The sequence below is a fragment of the Scardinius erythrophthalmus genome (assembly GCF_964197995.2).
Source record: "Scardinius erythrophthalmus genome assembly, chromosome: 6".
Lineage (NCBI taxonomy): Eukaryota > Metazoa > Chordata > Actinopteri > Cypriniformes > Leuciscidae > Scardinius > Scardinius erythrophthalmus.
The window spans coordinates 15,077,999-15,096,553 of record NC_138226.1 but is presented as its reverse complement, the minus strand read 5'-3'; the positions used below and the strand labels follow the sequence as shown (position 1 = coordinate 15,096,553).

Below are 18,555 nucleotides of genomic sequence, written 5' to 3'. Positions count from 1 at the left end.
AATAAAGCAAAAGTTGTAGAGGGTTGGAAGCATGCTGAAATTAATGAGGGGGCGTGGCGAAGGAAGAACGGGATTGCTGAATAATTAATCAGGGCGGGGCTGCATATTAAACAGGAGGAGGGGCGTGTATAAATCATAAATGTTAAGGCAGAAAACGTTCCAGTATTTGTTTAAAACACAACATTTTCACACATGGAGATAAAGGAAGAAAAACTATAACCATAACAGCCCATTAAAACACCTTGAGATAATAGTAGAATGGACTCTCACTATTTTGTCCTCAAATGGTTGTCTTAACTTGGCAATTTAATTTAATTCTATTATTACAATTACTTTTTCTATAATTATTAATAATTGCTTTATTAAAGAATGGAATAGTAGGCTACATTTTTCCTCCCCCAACCATAATTCATTAATCCATCCATTCTCTAGACCACTTTTATCCTTTTTGCAGGGTCATAGGGATGTTGGGGAGCCTATATATAATTCATATTAATAATTTTAAAATGAATTGGTCAGTAATTCATAATAAAATCAGCAATGAAGCAAATGGCTTTTAGGTCACTTTTGGCACTTTGACAGAGTAAAGCAGGGATGGAAACTCTATAAAGGGACTTGAAACCACTTTAAATTAAGACCGTTGCACTAGAAACATCTGCTCAAACTAAGTGGTGAGCTAAATTTGTTCACCATACAAGGAGTAGAAAATTATGTCTATGGACATAATGAGCATGAGCGATTTTTTTTTTTAAAGATTAATGTCTAAAATACTTAATTTACTAACCACATGGTCACTTATTTCAAGAATTTTCTTTTTAAGTGTTATTGTATGTCATATGCTCATGACTTTCATAATTTCAGCTACCTGTTTGAAGTCTACAGACTTGTGGGAGTGAGATATTGTGTCATATGTGTCCCGTGTGTTTGCAGCCGTTATGCAGTCTTAATGTTGAGGGTTTTTTACAGGGCATCTGGATCTTGTTTGTGCATTTAATAAGGAGCACACGACTGAAGCACAAGACCACTGTGGCTGAAAAACAAGATAGTGCCTTTTCTCTTAACATAAGCAATAAGAGCATTTTGTTGATAAAACAGAACAAAAGAGAGAGAAGGAAGGAAGGAGGCCTCTAAATAGGGGGAGCAGAGGAAAGCTAAGAGACACAACTCAAATATGTGTATTACTTGGCTCTATTTTTACACATTTCTGTCAGAGTCAGAATTCACCCTGGCTAAAGCGGAACCAAAAAACAAAACATGAAACTACCAAAGTAGCTCACTACTGTACCACCTGTCAACCTTACAGCTGAAAACAATGCCCACCTGCTGGCCGTGACCACGCTGAACAACAGTCGCATTAACCAGCCACAAAGCGGCATATTTTTGAAAGCAGCTCATTTTAGCGGCTTTGTGTCGCTTTATTGTTTTGGCTCTTGCCGCTCACGACACAGTATGATTAGGGATTAGTTTCAAAATCAATCCTTCAAAAACATCTTTGTGTCAAATTTCCTGTAATTCTTTTTAGATTATGTGGCCTTGGGTCACCCTGCAATACAACAGACATCTGATGCATTTAGAGCCAAATCCAAAGTTGGAATAATATGGATAGTATTTGCTAATCTTTCATAGAAATGAAAGAACATCCAAATTTTAGATCTTGACAGTATGTCACACAGCTGTCTGCCCATGTGCCTCTTAGTCAGTGCTCAGAAATAACACTGAAAAACCAAGTCTGGGTCCTAGACCGGAAAACCACTGTCATTCTGAGACCACACCCAGAGGACACTGGGAAGGAAACTTTCTTTAAACACACAGTTTAGGAAGGAAACAAATATACAGTAGGTAAAAACCGAAACAAAACCTTGTGCAACACACCTCCTAGAAAAGTGAAACACAAATGCATTATTTAATCTTAAACTTGTACTTCTGAAAATCACATTCACTATTCATTTCTCATCTGTCTCCACATTTTCATCCCAAAACAAATACAGACATCACATTATAATCCCACCTCTGTTACTGTGAGATTGACCTGTCCTACATCAGTTGCTCTGACACATAATCCTGACTCTACACAACCTATTAATCTATTCCTGAGCTCCAGTGAGATCATATCTGATAAGAGTCAGGTGTAACTTTTTAATAGTCATTTTCAACAATAGAGCGGCACGGAGCACTGTCGCCTCACAGCAAGAAGCTTTAAAATGGATGGATGGATTGATTTCAACATTTATATTCAAACGGACACTTCATTGTATTTCATTTAGTGATGAATTTGTGTCTTATTCTATCTTTTAAAGTCATTGAAAGGCACTTACATAATGTAGGGGAGATCAGGAGAGTTGTAACAAGATGAGAGCCAATCAGAAATGAGCTTATGGTGAAATCACGATCAGACATGACCACCACTAGTAAGGTGGCTGTAGCCTGTAGAAGCTGTACAAATTTAAGTAGTATTTAAGTAGAACAAAATGTGAAACACTCCACATTCTCTCCAATAATTTTCGCAAATTGCCATATTGAGAAAAGATCTTACAAGAAAATGTAGCTAAATATTAAGCTTATAATTTTGCTTAGCGCTGAGTGATCACAAATTCAAATGGGGCTATTTAAAGACACAAAAGGCACTAAACTGGGCTCAATTTCTTTCTTTCTTTTTACTAAACTGGGCTCATGCTAGTCGATCTTACAATGGAACGTTACACGCTTCTTCTCCAATACTTGTGACACAGCGCCATCTACCGTTCAACACATGAAGTAATCTTGTATTGAATAGTTTCATTATGTAGATACAAAATAACAAGTGGCAATCATATCGGTTTTTGGTAATAATTTGTGTAATAAAATTGGTTGTGGATCTTTTGCCACTCATAGTCGTACAGTGGTACTTTGACTGTGATAAATAGCCTAATTAAAATAAATTCTAAAAATAAAATGTAAATTTTTGCAACTGATTATCACTATTATAGAATAAAAATTACGCTGAAACAAAAAGAAAGAAAGAAAGAAAGAAAGAAAGAATTAAATAATAAAAATAATAAAAATAACCAAATATTTTCAAACAAACTATTACTCTGATTTGTTTAACATGTTCTCTGTCTGTACTTTAAACATGACTATTATGACTGAATAGCTATAATGCAACCCCTTTTTTAAAATTTGACTGGTTTCTTTATGGTTTTTAACATCTTCCCTCTTGAGAAAATGTGAGAGTACCAGATCCTACTAGTCTTTTCATTACTCGAGAGTACTTTCAACACTTTGATTCAACACAAGAAAATTCAATTTTGAATGACATAAAGTGCAGAAGGAAAGGAAGCAATAATGCAAATATTATTTTAGATCATGTAGCATTTCAAATACGTTATAGGCTACCTTATAAAAACGTAGGGGTTTTAGTGCATTTACCACACGTTTGTTCAAAACGTCTTTATAACACACTGTGACCATTTGATTTTGACTTTGTTTTGAAGTAATTGATACAAATAATCTCTGCAGCTGCTGTTATCTGATTCTTCACCGAAAAGGGAGCAAAGAAGCAGAGCTGAGGAAGGACACAGAGATAAGAGCAACACGACCCTGACACACATCTGTCACCTCTCACACTCGCCTGTGCTCTCTGGCAATAACAAGCTCTTGTTTTGGAGTGCATTACCTACACACACTAACTTCACTTACATAAAGCAGAAACATTGTAGCAACATTTTTATAGCTAGTTAGCTAGGTAAACAATCGTTCAGGGTTCATAAATCACAAAAGCATATACTATGCACCATATTTTCAAAGTAAGCTCTATATTTTGTTGTTTTAATTGTTTGAGGTCTATCAAAAGTGTGACGTTTCCGTTTCCATACTATGGAAGTCAACGGGGCTCATCAACTGTTTTGGTTACACATATTCTTCAAAATATCTTCTTTTGTGTTCAGCCTAAGAACGAAATTCATACAGGTTTGGAACACTTTTGAGGGTGAGTAAATGATGACAGAATTTTCATTTTTGGGAGAACTATCCCGTTAAAGTTCTCAAATCGTTGTAGTAGCCTACACTTGAGGGCGCTGTTGCTAGTTTAGTGAAAACCCACATGTATAATTACACTTCCGTGAAAACTGCAGTATGTTTGTAAGATATTATATTTCAAGGAGTGAATGTACACAAATTTAAATGATTATAGTGGACATAATTGTTAGGTTATTTATGTAGTTTTCTGAGTTAAGTTTTAACCTGTTTCTAAAATATAAACATATGAAAGAAAACAGATAGGCCTACTAATCTTGTAGGTGATATTCAAAGACTAAATCAATATTGTTCACAGAATTCCTCCATATATTGCTCATATAATATTTAGTGGACACTACCAGATTTTCTAAGAGGTAACAGAAACATAAAGTGCCGAACTTAGCTGTGAGATGATCCAGTTTTCAAACCTCTTTCCCTCATAAACTGTTAACTCAAACACACACATTCAACATCTTACACCAACTGTCTACTTTTGGCTGAACGGGCTGACTAAAACGGACCTCATTCTTACACTGTTGTTCTTCTTTTTCATTTTGAGAACATTAATGGAATTTTCATAACCCTCCGGTTCCACCCAATGACCTAAACATTTAAGGTGTGGCAAAGCAAAGTATGATGTTAAAACACAAATCAGTCTTAAAGAGTATATTAGAGCTCTCTTTAATGACACTGTTCTCATAGAGAGGGTTTAGTTTTACCAAGGTAACCTGACGCCAGGGGAAAATCTGCAGAGAGGTGTTAGAGTTTTTAGCCCTGCTAATGGCCCTCGGGTTCTGTCTACTTTTCACAGAGGGTTTGCATCTCGAGCAACCTCTCATTCGTCTGGTACATCAGTTGGCTCGACACCAGGGTTTCACAATGTTCTTTTACTCTGCATTTCTGTGTGAGTTTTATGAACTAAATTCACACACTTCTGTCATGAGTTCTGCACACACATCAGGCACATAGAGGGCAGTCCAGATCATTTAGGATAACATTCATCATTTATGTGTTAAAAGCATCATCTCAGTGTGGTTCTGCTGTCTATTTTTTGCAAATAGACAATGTCTAATAATGGAGAATATTAACAGCAAAAGTCTGCTATTTTTGCTGTAAAGGCATTTAAAAGACACTAATTTTGTCAGGGACGGTCATGCTTGATTTTCTTGTATAAAGATTATATTATATTATTATATTTCCTAAAAAATAAGAAAAAACACTTCAATCTTTTATGAAGTGGAGTTTTAGCTCAATATTTATGAAGAATAAATGTAATTTAATTGCTGAAATCACTAGAAAACCTTGGAATTACAGCATTTTTGCTTTGAATATTTCATTTACTTTACATTTACTTATTATTTTGTTATTTTTCATGTATCTGCTCAGTAGTGTTATTTTAGTAGCCTATCATTGAGATACTATTCTTTTAATTAATATTTTATATTTTCATTTTAATGTAGTATGTTTTTGACATTTATAATATGCATCTATGCATACATTTCCAAACATTGCAAACATTTTTGGAAAAATTGTTTGTCAAATTAGAGCAAGTGTCAAAATTAGAAACTCAAGGTTTGTTGAACTTTATCAGATCTTTCACTTAGAATTCAAATGTTATAAACAACAGAGCATGTGTTAATTCAATGACTGCCAAATAGTAAGTGAAGATGTAGCTAGCCTACTATAAAGTATATCATGGAACGCTGCCCTAGAAAAACACGCATATATTACATTTTGATACGCAACACAGATTGTCAACAGTATCGGACTATCCCCGTTTTTCTATATCGGAAAAGTGATACCTCAAGCTTCTTTTCTTCCAAACATCTGGTAAACTCAAATGAGTAACATTCCTGAGGCTCATACGCATGGCTCCTCCTCTTTGAAAAAAAGAGCGATTATAGTTTGTGGAAATTTGAGAGTGCCCGATTGGCCACGACACCAGTCAATCAAGAGCTTACGGACGCGAGGGGCGGGTTTAGCGGATCTAAGAGGTTGTACCAGTATCAGGGGCGTTCCTTATTCTTGACTAACCTAACAACACACAGTGAGGTGAGGCGATCAACATCCACAACTCCGGCGTTTCTCTTTCATCATGCTGACACAGAATACGCACATTTGGGGTTGTTTTGATGCCCGTTAGTGTCTGGTGACCCGCAATCCTTCCGCTCTACAGCATATCTGTTAACAAAAGTGCATTTTTGCACGTGTCAGATTCAGATTGTTTGACGCACGCTGGATCAATGAGAGAAGTTAGGTCCTGGCGGTGCTTTTTAACTTGTTGCGCGGTGATGCAAGTGTCCTATTGCGCAAGAGAATGATTCATGAGTCAGTTATTATACATATAATTTGTTCTTCGAGCTATTTGACGTGCAAAAGTTGCTTTAGAATGGACTCAAGGGACGAGATCCATTCTCAACCTGCCGTACAGTCTGCGCAATTAAGTTAAAGTGGACTACCGGAGCTACCCAAAGACGCATATCAAGAGTTGGATGTGGACGTTCTTGGGTCCTAATACGTGCACCTTTAGAGTAAAATTATTTTGATTTCCTAACCAACTAATCTTGGAGATGTCTTACGAGGACGGGGTGTGTGGAGATGGAGCTCCGGACTTCATCCCATCGAGAGCGATTCGATCAGGCCGGCGGAGTGGAGTCACCGTGCCGCTGGTGGAGCGCGATGAGGCGGCTCTCCTGGAGTCGGTGAAAATGGCACCGAGGAGGAGCAGCATCATTAAGGTAATAGCAGAAAAACATGCCTATGAGTTATCAATAGTTTGGTAGTGTGAATCGTACACGATCATGTCAGTTTAAATGAGAATTCATATTGTGGAATAGAGTGAAGCGAGTAACCCTCAACATGTAAACAACAGCCTGTATCCTTTGCAGTTCATACAAGTTAGGCTATGACAGGTTCGGTTCTCTTGCCTTTAAAGGTTTCGGACTTGATCAAGGACGCAATGTTAAAACTTGTGGGGTTTGAACCTACAACATTTTGTTACCAGCCTAGAGTACAGGATGATGTAGCCCAGTAGTTCTCAACTGGTTTTGCTTCAGGAACCAGACGATACATTTCTCAGACTCGGTACCAAAACTGTCTAGTGTAACGTTAAACGTAAACAAAAATGTTCTTAAAATCAAACATTCAATTGTTTAATTACGTTTCGAGGACGAGGGCATGTTATAGCCTACAACCTGTCCATGTTGACATCTGGCCATCCTCTGGTAAAAAAGTTATTTCTGGCTAAATAGTTTGAATAAATGTGTAGCATTTGCTATTAACAACATTTTCTGCTCCATTTTAGAAGAAGAAATGATGCTAGCCTATTTATTTTGCAATCCTAACTATGAAATTATATGGTTAATCACATTTTATTCAGTATTGTTTTTCCCTGCTGTGACCCAGAACAGACTTGTGACCCATTCCACAACCATTGGTGTAGATTCATCTCAGAATTCTGATATTAGCATTCCTTATGAATGGAAATTATGTTGACAATGTCCATAAAAATAACACTGAGCCCATTGGTCAGCATTACAGATCTTTCCGCTGTGCCTTGAATCCTTGAAGTTGAACCTGTAACTTGATATTTAGTTTCTTGCTGAATTCACACATTCTTACCTGTGAAATCACATGTGACACTAACTAACTACAAGAGAAATGCTGTCATGCCTTTAGAGTAATTGTGATATTGCAATGAGTTGATGTTCCAGTCCTATCATTTACTTGTCTATCCTTTACATAGGGTCAAAAAAATTTTTTTTTAGTGCAGGTACGATTTTACAAGTCACTAAATCACTAGTCATTAAATTACAAATAACCATAGACATTTGGTCTGCTTTACTTGGATGGAAGCATTTGTGTCCCCTTTAACACAAAAGCAGTGAAACGAAACGTGCCAGAGGCCGTTTTCCACAGAATGGTTGTTACAGTATGTAAACTGCAAGGCCATTGTGACCTAAAGGTTGACCTGAAACAATTGCATTTTTGCACGAATAAACCAGACAATGAGTAAAAAGAGGTACATGAAAAGGGGACTCAGCATTTATAAGGATCCCTAAAGAGAAAATGACGTCAACAGGTCAGATCAACAGTCAGACATATTTGAAACACAAATGCCCTTAGGGTCTTGGGTTAATAATGCTTTAGATAATCATTGATCCAATGTTGTGGAGTAACGCAGCAATGACTCTCCATCAGTGCTTTGCAATGAAGGTCAGCCAATTATCTTCAGCATGATTAGGTAGAAGGATTACGGAGCAAGCCAATGGGGCCAGTGACTGACTGAGGGACCTCCAGCTATGAGACACTGCATACGTAACATATATAAAACAGCACTTGCCAGTGACTGTTGCCACATTGTGATACAAAATGTTAACCCTGCACATTGTGTTTGAGACATTGAACATTGGGACATTGTGTTTGAGTGTCTTTCTCATATGTACGATGTAATTTTGTTGTTTAGACATTTGATTTTGCATTTGTGACAAAGGTGGTGCCACTCTACGTCACATGTAATTCATATTTGGATGCTGCCCAAAACCCAAGTTCAGAACACTCTTAAAAAAATAAAGGTTCCAAAAGAGGTTTTTCACAGCAGTGCCATAGAAAAAACATTTTTGTTTCTTCAAAGTAAAGGGTTAGGGTTAACCCTTAGGGTTAGGGTATTTTTACTTGGTGTGAAGCACATTTAAACATTTTAAAGAACCTTTTCCCACGATTAAGAACCTTTTGTGTAATAGACAGGTTCTATGGATCATAAAGGCTCTTCAAGGAACCATAGAACCAGTAAAGAGTGTACTCGCAGGTCTTGAATAGACTGTCTTAGTTCAGTGAGCAGGAAGTGGCACTGGGTAATTGACAGATGGCAAAGAAGCTGATGATGTCAGTGACAGGCACTGTCGATAGAGCGGAGAGAGGGGGCAGCGTTCATGTGACTCATCCCAGCCCGGGTTCTTGGTTCAGTTTGTTTCAGATCCAGAATGTGAGTAATGTTCCCTGTCCTCGGCCAAAGTACACAGCCCTCCAAGACAATGTCCAGAATTTACACCTATTTAATACAGAACTTGTTGCTTGTTGCTCTCTCTGTGCAGTAGCGCATGCGCAAGAGTCCCCCCCCCCCCCATGCACTTGACTGAGATGAGTAAAAACAAATTGATTTGTGATGTAACTACTGTAATTGATAAAGTTTCCCAGATGAATCATATTAAGAGTTTGCAGTTGTTGACAGTATATCAGTGTGGTGCTCAGGAGACAATCTTGATAATAGCCACTTGTTGACCTGCTGTTTTTGAAGGTACTTGTGCTCACATGGTTGAATAAAAGAAATAAGAGGCCTACATTTAATTTTGTGTGGACAATGGAAGAGGTGTTGAGTAGTCCAAATTTTACTCCGTATAAGTCCATTAAAAGTATCCATGCAGAAACATAAGTGAATGCAAAATTTGCTTGTACTTAATTATTTAAAATGAAAATGTTTTTGTTAGCTCTTGAAATCAATCAACATATGTTCTAGATCTTCTAATCTGGAGTGTAGATATTCTGGAGTATAGAATTTCTTTTTGAGGTAAGTTTGATGCACAGTTATATTTTTTAAGTAACCTGTTATTCATTAGATTTGATTATCTCTGTAAAATGAAAATATTTTTGTTGGAAATTTACAATTACAAATAAAATACACGTATTCTGTGGTGCTTGAGTAAAGTAAATTTCACAAAACTATATAATATAACTTAAGTATAGTAATGAAGTACAGTTACTAAGTTACTGAAAAGTGAAAACCACTGCGTATTTATGAGGAAATAGGAAACCACTCTGTAAATTTGAGAGTGAAGCTTTAGAGAGTTTTGACAGTTGAGCAGAAAAACAAACTTGGGGAAGTTCAAGTACAGAGCCCTGGGGAACACCTTGCTTGTTTTCTCAGCCTCATAAGCGCTTTTCGTTTAATCAATGCTGTCTCGACCACAGCTTAGTATTGTGTATCCATTACAGTCTTCCACACAATCTCTACCTCCCATTTCACCTTATTTGCTGCAATTCAAGATTCTCTCATTTCCTTTTTGTTCTTATTTGCCATTTTCTGCCAAACTCCCATGTTTTTCTACCCTGACTACGTCAGACTTCCTACTTTCGCTCAATTTCATTTCGCTTCTGTAGTCAGTCTGAGATAGCAGCCTATCTTTCAGTTTTCCAGCGGCCTTCGGACGGCCGGGCCAATCAACGAACAGAGGGCGGGCTGAGAGCCGTGACGTAGATGCTGATTGTACCGTGGATGCGTAGATTTACTTCACATAATCTGCAAAAGTCATTCACAGCCATGTTTACTCCGGTATTTCACTCGATGGTTTTGTTATCGCATCATACATGTGTTTACAGTGGAAGTTAGATGCGGCTGAGCATGCGCATAACACACACCATAACCAAACGTCATGTGATTGGCTTACGGGTAACCAATGATTTTAAACTTCAGACAAGCGACCCCCCCAAGAGAGAAAACACTTCTCTATTATGCCATTCCAGACTCTGTCTACGAAGCAAAGCGAAGTAGCAGAGTTTGGTATTACCAGGCTAATGGTTTTCTCTCCCCTCACAGTTTTCTCATGAAAAAAATAAAAATAAAATCTCACTCATTAAAGATGGGTTCATCCAAAAATTTAAATTCTGTCATCACTTCCCCCCTCATGTTGTTCCGAAACAAAAAATATTTTTTTCTTCCGTGGAACTCAAAATGAGACGTTTTGAAGAATTAACTAGTCATTGAATTTAACTAAATTATATAGCTATTAAACACTTTGAAAAAGCTGTGAAGAAACCCACAGGCCCCATCTTAGGATCCATTATGCATTGTTGTTTACCAGTTTGACATGCTTTTTGATCTTTTTGATCACAGTAAACTTTGTTCTACAGTGTTGTGCTCTGTTCTGGACAGTGATTGTTTAGAAAGCGTCACTGGCTGCTAGTCAAGATCAATGACAATGTAGCTGCTATGACACTGTGTAACTTTGTGTGACTGACTTTGTGGTTAAGTTGGCCTGAGTATGTGAGTTTGACGTTGTCCTGAAGGCAGACTGGACCCTCTGTCCTCTAGTGTCACTCAGATACTGGTGCCACAATCCACTGGATGCTGTTATCCTTCCTATCTGACACAAACACTCATCTCTGTCTTTGGGTCCTCTCTTGTGATCACACAGTCTAGTGTGTGTTTTTATGTGTCTGTATTATATAAGTTGGTTTATGATCCAAATCTACGTCGGGTGGGTGGCGACCACTAGGTGTTTTATCGCTCTCAGTCTGCATGTCAATTGGAAAGTATACACAGTCTTTTATAAGAGGATGCAAATTTTGAAATTTCACAGCCCTTTTCCTGTGTGTATTTCAGTGAATTTGGCTCTGTTTCCTAGCAGTACCTCAGGTGCCTTCATCCTGAAGACACTCTCATTAACTTTTTTTTTTTTTAAGCATTGCCTTGCTTTTCAGTGCTAGATGAATACTGGACAGAAAGTTTGCCTTGTTTGGCCACTTTGTGTGAGTCGAGGCTTGCGAAGAAAAGGCCAACTAATGCCAAACTTTGTTTTTAGACAAATTGCCAAAAGCTGAAGACTATTGTGAAGTTAGTTAAAACATCATTACCCAAATTTTTTAGCTAGCTGCCCTTGGTTGTGTCAGCATTTGATCATTCAAGTAGCATTTTACTGTTATCATCACTCCTTTGTGTGGAGACAGCTGGAATGCAAAGAAGTCAGGAGGAGATACAGAAAGAAATAGAGAGAAGTTCTGAGGTAAAGGAGTGTGATAGCTGAAGGAACTAAATTCTTATAGCTTCCTGTTTAGTAACACCCAAACCACAGCTGATGGCAAGCTTGTCTGGTGCTAGAGCTGCACGACTAATCATTAAAAGATCACAATCTCGATTCAAACACCAACGCGATTTCATTCCTAAATGACAATGATTCGCCTGCATCTATTAAACCTTCGAAAAAATCATACCGGAACATTTAAATCTGCGTTGGCGCTTCCACTGATCCAGAGAAAGCAGTTATCATGTGTATGAAACAGCTTCACAAACTTTTGTGTCTTTTCAACCACACAGTATTGTTATTTCTGTGTTAGATCAATTCAGATTATCACAGAAGTACTGGGATAAACGTTTATAGTTCGGATATTAACACTGATGTCTATACAGTAATGATCAAAATAGAGCTAATCACCTTTTAAAACTAACTTGGTGCCTCAAATGACTATTGTATTGATTACATTGTTATGCCACCAGGCGGCGAGTGAGTATTTTAAAAATGTATTTGTCATTGAATCATTCATTTAAAGAGGTTTGTTCAAAAATGATGATTCATCCAATAATGAAACCAGTGATATCTTTGGCCCTGTCCCAAATGACACCCTAAGCACTCGCGGTCTTCCTACGAGTCCGCACTTTCGTGACATAACGCCGCTTTGACTGTCGGGAAGAAGTCTGCTGCAAAGCTCGCGTCAGTACGGGCTCGCGTCAGTACGGGCTCGGCAAAAGAGCACCCTTCTGAAACCTAAAATGACAAATGGGACTCCCTACGGTCTCATGGATTTAGACACTCGCACGCAGCAGCCATTTTAAAGTCCCCGTGAACCGGAAGTTGCAAACGACTTTTCTCCAGTGTTATGACGTATTTCCCAGTGAAACGGAATATTGAACAGAGGGCAGGGTTTTACTCTAGCGCTCCTCCTCTCCATCTCTGCTCATAGCAGACTAACGGTTTGAGGGGAGTGGTTACGCGTTGCCCAAACCAATTCCTTAAACCTACGTCATCGGAGAAGGTCCTCCAATGCAGAGGGGAGGGGCATTTTCAGATTTTGATTAAAGATTACCATGGTAAAAAAATTTTTTTTTAAATATTTTCTTGCACGGATTAATTGTTCACCACAAGACTAGTAATATGCGCTAACAAAGTAAATAGGGTCAATTTTGATTTCATGGGGACTTTAAGTCCACAAGACCAAAAGTGCATTGTGCAATTTGGGACAGGGCCTTTATGAGTGAGTCATTGAATCATTCATTTAAACCGCTTAAAAAAAAATCTGATTAATTAAACATTTTAAATAGACTGCAGCATTTTATTACATGTTATTTTGTTTAGTTGTCGGTTCAGAATCGTGATCTCTGTTAGAAACAACAAAATATGATTCTCAATTTATCCAAATTCGTGCAACTCTATCTGGTGCACACTTTTACTTATGGTCACCTATCTCAGAAGTACATCTGCGTCAGTGGTGGCTGCTGGTCTTTCAAAGAGGGGAAGCTCATTTTCGGCCTACATCATAAAAATTATTCATTTATTTATACGTAAATTCTACGTTCCTTTTCAAGAAAATGCTCTGTGAAAAATGAATGTAATAATATAATAAAGGTATAAATAATAATATAATAAAGTATAATAATAATGCTACTAATAATAAGATATTTTTTTTAATTATTTTTGGATTATTACTAATAATAATAATAATATAAAAAATATAATAAGTAATAATATAATAAAGGTATAAATGTATAATTGTGTGAAATGTATTATAAAAATTGGCTAGCAATTTCGACAAGCAAATACCAAGAAATAAGTTGCAGCAGTTTGTCTTTGAAAAATCCGCAATGGGACTGAGCTCGAACAGCTTCAACATCAGTGACTTTTTATTGTATGAAATCGCTGTCGATCAAAAGGAGACACAGCCTTTCGACAGACCCTCCAATCATCACGCGGAAGCCCAGAGTCCAGGCCAGCCCACTCCCCGTTCACCCCCAGAGAAGCTGAGCTTCCATGGGCGGGACATAATCGCAGCATTTATCCAATGACCGTCTAGTTTCGAAGCGCTGAAAAAAACAGTTCGAAGCAGCCCCATTGAAGTCAATGGACACTGGGCTTCAACAGGGAAATGCACTGTGACGCTACGGGAATGAGAAGGAAATCGAGTCAGCCGACCTGCTATATGTAACTGATTCTGAATGAACTCGTCTTTGAGACGAACGTTTTCTAACGCATTTTAGTCAATAAAATGTTAATACAATAGTACATATTTGACCATTCATTTTTTGACATTATTGGGGAAGCCGAGCTTCCCTTGCAGTCTTAAAGAAATCGCCACTGATCTGCGTTCTGCACTGTACTTTACTGTGTGTTCCAATCACAATAACAACGATATTCAAATAGGGGACTTTAGGGGATGGAAGGCAGAGGTATACTAATGTCAGAGCGTGACTCTGAACAGCAGTGACAAGGGAAAGCCATACGTGCTTACTTAGCCGTAGACAGGAAGTACAGTACAACAGATTGTATGATAGCATGAAAATATGAGCAAGCTGAATGAGAAGGAGGGGTGTTGAAATAGATGGTTGGTAAATTTCATCACAAGAGCAAGTTTTACTTTAGGGTGGAGCTCGGCATGTGGGCACTCAACTGAGAGCAGCCGAATTAGAACTTCTCCCCTGGTCAGCCACAGCCCACAGGAAAGTGATCTTTGGCTACTGTTAGATGTTTGGGGCTGGGACACTGAGATATGCTCACAAACACGCTGTCTTCCGTGATGCATGGTAAACAAATGAGGGATGAGGTGACTTGAAAAAGACAAGTATATCTATTCAGGTTCTTACATTGTTGTATATTCAAATCTTGGATGAAGTTCTCACCCTGTCAGGGTGAAATTTACTGTGTTATTCCAGTCTGCAGTTTGTCATTGAAGTTTCCCAGCCCTCCCTGGGCCTGGCACACAGGGCACAAGCAAGAATCTGAGAAGACTGACTGAGACCCTAGAGACAAATGTTCTCAGCATGCTAGATGACATGCTCATCAAATGTTCAGTGTTTTTAGTCACTGAAGCATGTAAGAGTTTTGACAAATTAGAATTCAGCAAAAACAAAAAACAAAAAAAAAATACAGCATTTTTCTGTGATAATGACCGCTAATCTTATTAAAGTCAGAGTTTTCAAACCGCTATTAGTATACACAACCGTTCATATGTTTTTATTGATTTTGAAAGAAGAGACCTTTGCTCACCTAGGTCGCATTTATTTGATAAAAACACAGTAAAACAGTAATCTTGAGAAAAACTAAAATAAACGTTTTCTATTTCAATATATTTTATGTAATTTATTCCTGTCATGGCAAAGCTGCATTTTCAGCATCATTACTTTTTCAGTGCCACATGATCCTTCAGGAATCATTCAAACACTGTGTCCTAACCAGACACGAATCACAATGCGATAAGATTCCAACAACAAGCAATTTTTCTGTCCACACCAGATGCGACATGATTACGAGATGCGACAAAATCAATCAAAAATCACATCCAATAAGAAGAGTGTGTGGGCGGAGTCTCTCTGCAAGCCACTTCACTCTCGATGAAACATAATTAAATGCATAAATATTACACCATTTTAACATTATTGAAAATGTGTACTGAGTGACTGAAGATGCCTAATAGCGCCCCCTACCGTATAACAGTGAAAACACGGAAAGCGGAAAATTTTCGTCAGTGGCGGGGAAGCGTTTTGTCACAAATGACAGAAAGTTAATAAAAGGCATTTCTTTGAAATAGAAATCATTTGTAAAATTAGAAGTGTCTTTACTGTCAGTTTAGATTATTTAAAAGCAAGTTTTAATTAAAAAGAAAATCTTGCTGACCCCAAAACATTTGAATGGTAATGTATAAAATATTTTGCATGTATCATTGTGAAAGTTGCAGAATTTATAGGCTTTACATGGTCTTGTCTGGAGAGTTAAAAAAAATGGATTCAATAACAATGCAATGCATGTAATTCTATCACACCTATCTCATGGTAACATTTGTAATATGTCTATACTTTTGAAATGTGTATTTTATTTTCTCTCTTGGCCATAGACTTCTATTATAAGTGCTTTACAGTGAAATTCATGCTCGTTTTATTGTTGTATGATTTTGTTGTTGACATAATTGCCTAAATAAATATTATATTTTGAAGGTAACTTATGCCAAGACAAATGTAAGTTTTTAATTAAACCGATTGTTGTGTCTAGTACAGGCGTTCTACAATCTTTCAGCTAGAGTGTGTCCAAGAATATTAAGGGCAGGCCAGCAAGAATGTGATATTGAATTCTGAATTGCGATGATTTCATTCCAGCCCGCCATGGAAATCACTGGCACGCAGTTGGGTTACCATGGCAACCAATGGCCCTGACACAATCCACCTCAGTGTTCATTGACATGCAGAAAGCGGTTTTGTAGTCTGGGGTGTGGTCACAACTGTATCAAATGAGGTCTACACAACATGCACTCATGTTCTTGTTCCTCTCTTTTAAGCACGGCCTGGCGTGTGTCTCTGTGGGAATGTGATACTTTACTTTGGAAGAATTACAAGGAACACTTAAGAGTTCCGCAGAGTTTCACCCATATGCACTCAATCAAAAGGTCTGTCCTCTTCCTGTGAATAACAACAGACAGAGAGATTCTCCATGCACAAGCACTAATTTCCTACTTGAAATTCTTATTTTCATTCCTCCTTCCACAGATAAAAGCACCTTTTGGTCCTTTGACAGTTGAGAGAGTGTGTTTAGGTACAATTGAGGCTTGCTAAGAGAGGTGAATCCTGAACGCAGTTTCTGTAACATGATTACATTTCTAATCGTCTCCTCATCTACTCACCGTCTCTAAGCAGCAGTGAAAGGGGAAACTAGAGGAAAAGGTGGACAACCAGAGACAGACATTAAAGCATTCAAATTAGAATATATTCTAGGTTAAAGGGTTAGTTCACCCAAAAATGAAAATTCTGTCAGTAATTACTCACCCTCATGTTGTTCCAACCCCGTAAGACATTCGTTCATCTTCGGAACACAAATTAAGATATTTTTGATTAAATCTGAGCGCTGTCTAACTCCTCCATAGGCTTCTATGTGATTGAAACTTGCTGGCCCAGAAAAGTTATTAAAGAGATCGTTAATATAGTTCAAGTGACTACAGTGGCTCAATCTTAAGTTTATCAAGCGACGATAATACTTTTTGTGCGCAAAAACAAACAAAAATAACGACTTTATTTTACTATTCATTTCCTTCTCTCTGGGCCTCGAGTTAGTTTACGTAGTGTTTAAGCGTAGCGCGTCTGTGTTGCACGTCACCACGTAGGCTCACTATTGGTCGACGCTTGTCATGTGTGTGATGCGTGGTGACGTGCAACACAGACGCCCTACGCTTAAACACTACGAGGCCCAGAGAGAAGGAAATGAATAGTGGAATAAAGTCGTTATTTTTGTTTGTTTTTTGCGCACAAAATTATTCTCGTCGCTTGATAAACTTAAGATTGAGCCACTGTAGTCACTTGGACTATATTAACGATCTCTTTAATAACTTTTCTGGGCCAGCAAGTTTCAATCACATAGAAGCCTATGGAGGAGTGATCAGCTCTCAGATTTCATCAAAAATATCTTAATTTGTGTTCCGAAGATGAACGAAGGTCTTACGGGGTTGGAACAACATGAGGGTGAGTAATTACTGACAGGATTTTCATTTTTGGGTGAACTAACCTTTTAAATACAATTTAATACAGTTTGGCATGCAGTGGATTACCCTAGTTTGTCCCTCAATCTTTAAAAACACACAATCATTGTGTGTACAGTAATGCTCTTACAATGTTTGGGAAGGACATAGCTTGGGAATAAACAGTCATTTATTATTACCGGTACAAAAAAGTTCCTGTTCACCCTGTTTGGGTTTATTTTTTGATAATCTAAGGAATCTATGGAAATTTTGAAAAAATGCCATCAGTCAAATTCACCTTTGTGTTTTCTATTTTTGGCCTGCACTGTAGAGCTGCACAATTAATCGTTAAAAGATTGGGATCTCGATTCAAACACACACGCGATCTTATTTCTAAATGAAAACGATACGGCTATGTATATTAAACCTTTGACAAGTCTGATCACAACAAACATTCAGTTGTCATGTATAGGTGTGGAACAGCTTAACAAACAGTCTTTTCAACCACACAGTATCGTTATTTCTGTGCTACAATAATTCAAATCATCCCAGAGGTGCTGGGATAAATGTTTATAGTTTGGATATAAACACTAGCAATCAGAATAGATTACCTTTTGCAAGTAACTTCACGATTCAAATGTATTTTATCAATTACATTGTTAAACCAGTAGGTGGCAACAAGTAACTGTTAAAAATGTATTTGTCACTGAATCATTCAAGAGATTCATTCAAAAATCTAGTAATGAAAGAAGTGAAGACATTATGAGTGAGTCATTGAATCATTCATTCAAACAGATTCTTTTAAACAATTAATTCAAATTAATTAAATAGACTGTAGCAATTAACATTTTGTCAGAATTGGTAATAAATGACGTTATTTTGTTAAGTTGACTGTTCAGAATTGTGATCTCTACATTAAACAAAAAAAAAAAAATCGTGATTCTCAATTTATCTATTGTGCAGTCACTTCACTACGACTTTTCTCAGGTGTGGGTAGTGTGTCTTGTTTTCATTTGTCATCTCCTCCTACATGATTTTGTTTGGCAGTTGTATCTTGCTGCCTCTTCTTCTATTTTTTTA

General features: G+C 37.6%; 1 protein-coding gene across 1 annotated transcript in view; it reads left to right on the top strand.

Annotated features, from left to right (window-relative positions):
* Positions 1–6,422: 6,422 nt before the first annotated feature.
* Positions 6,423–18,555, top strand: part of plcl1 (phospholipase C like 1) — a 67,099-nt gene continuing 54,966 nt past the window's right edge. The window contains exon 1 of the mRNA XM_081369162.1: positions 6,423–6,731. Coding sequence (XP_081225288.1) covers positions 6,564–6,731 — 168 coding nt within the window. The 5' untranslated portion in view covers positions 6,423–6,563. The remainder of the gene's footprint in view (positions 6,732–18,555) is intronic.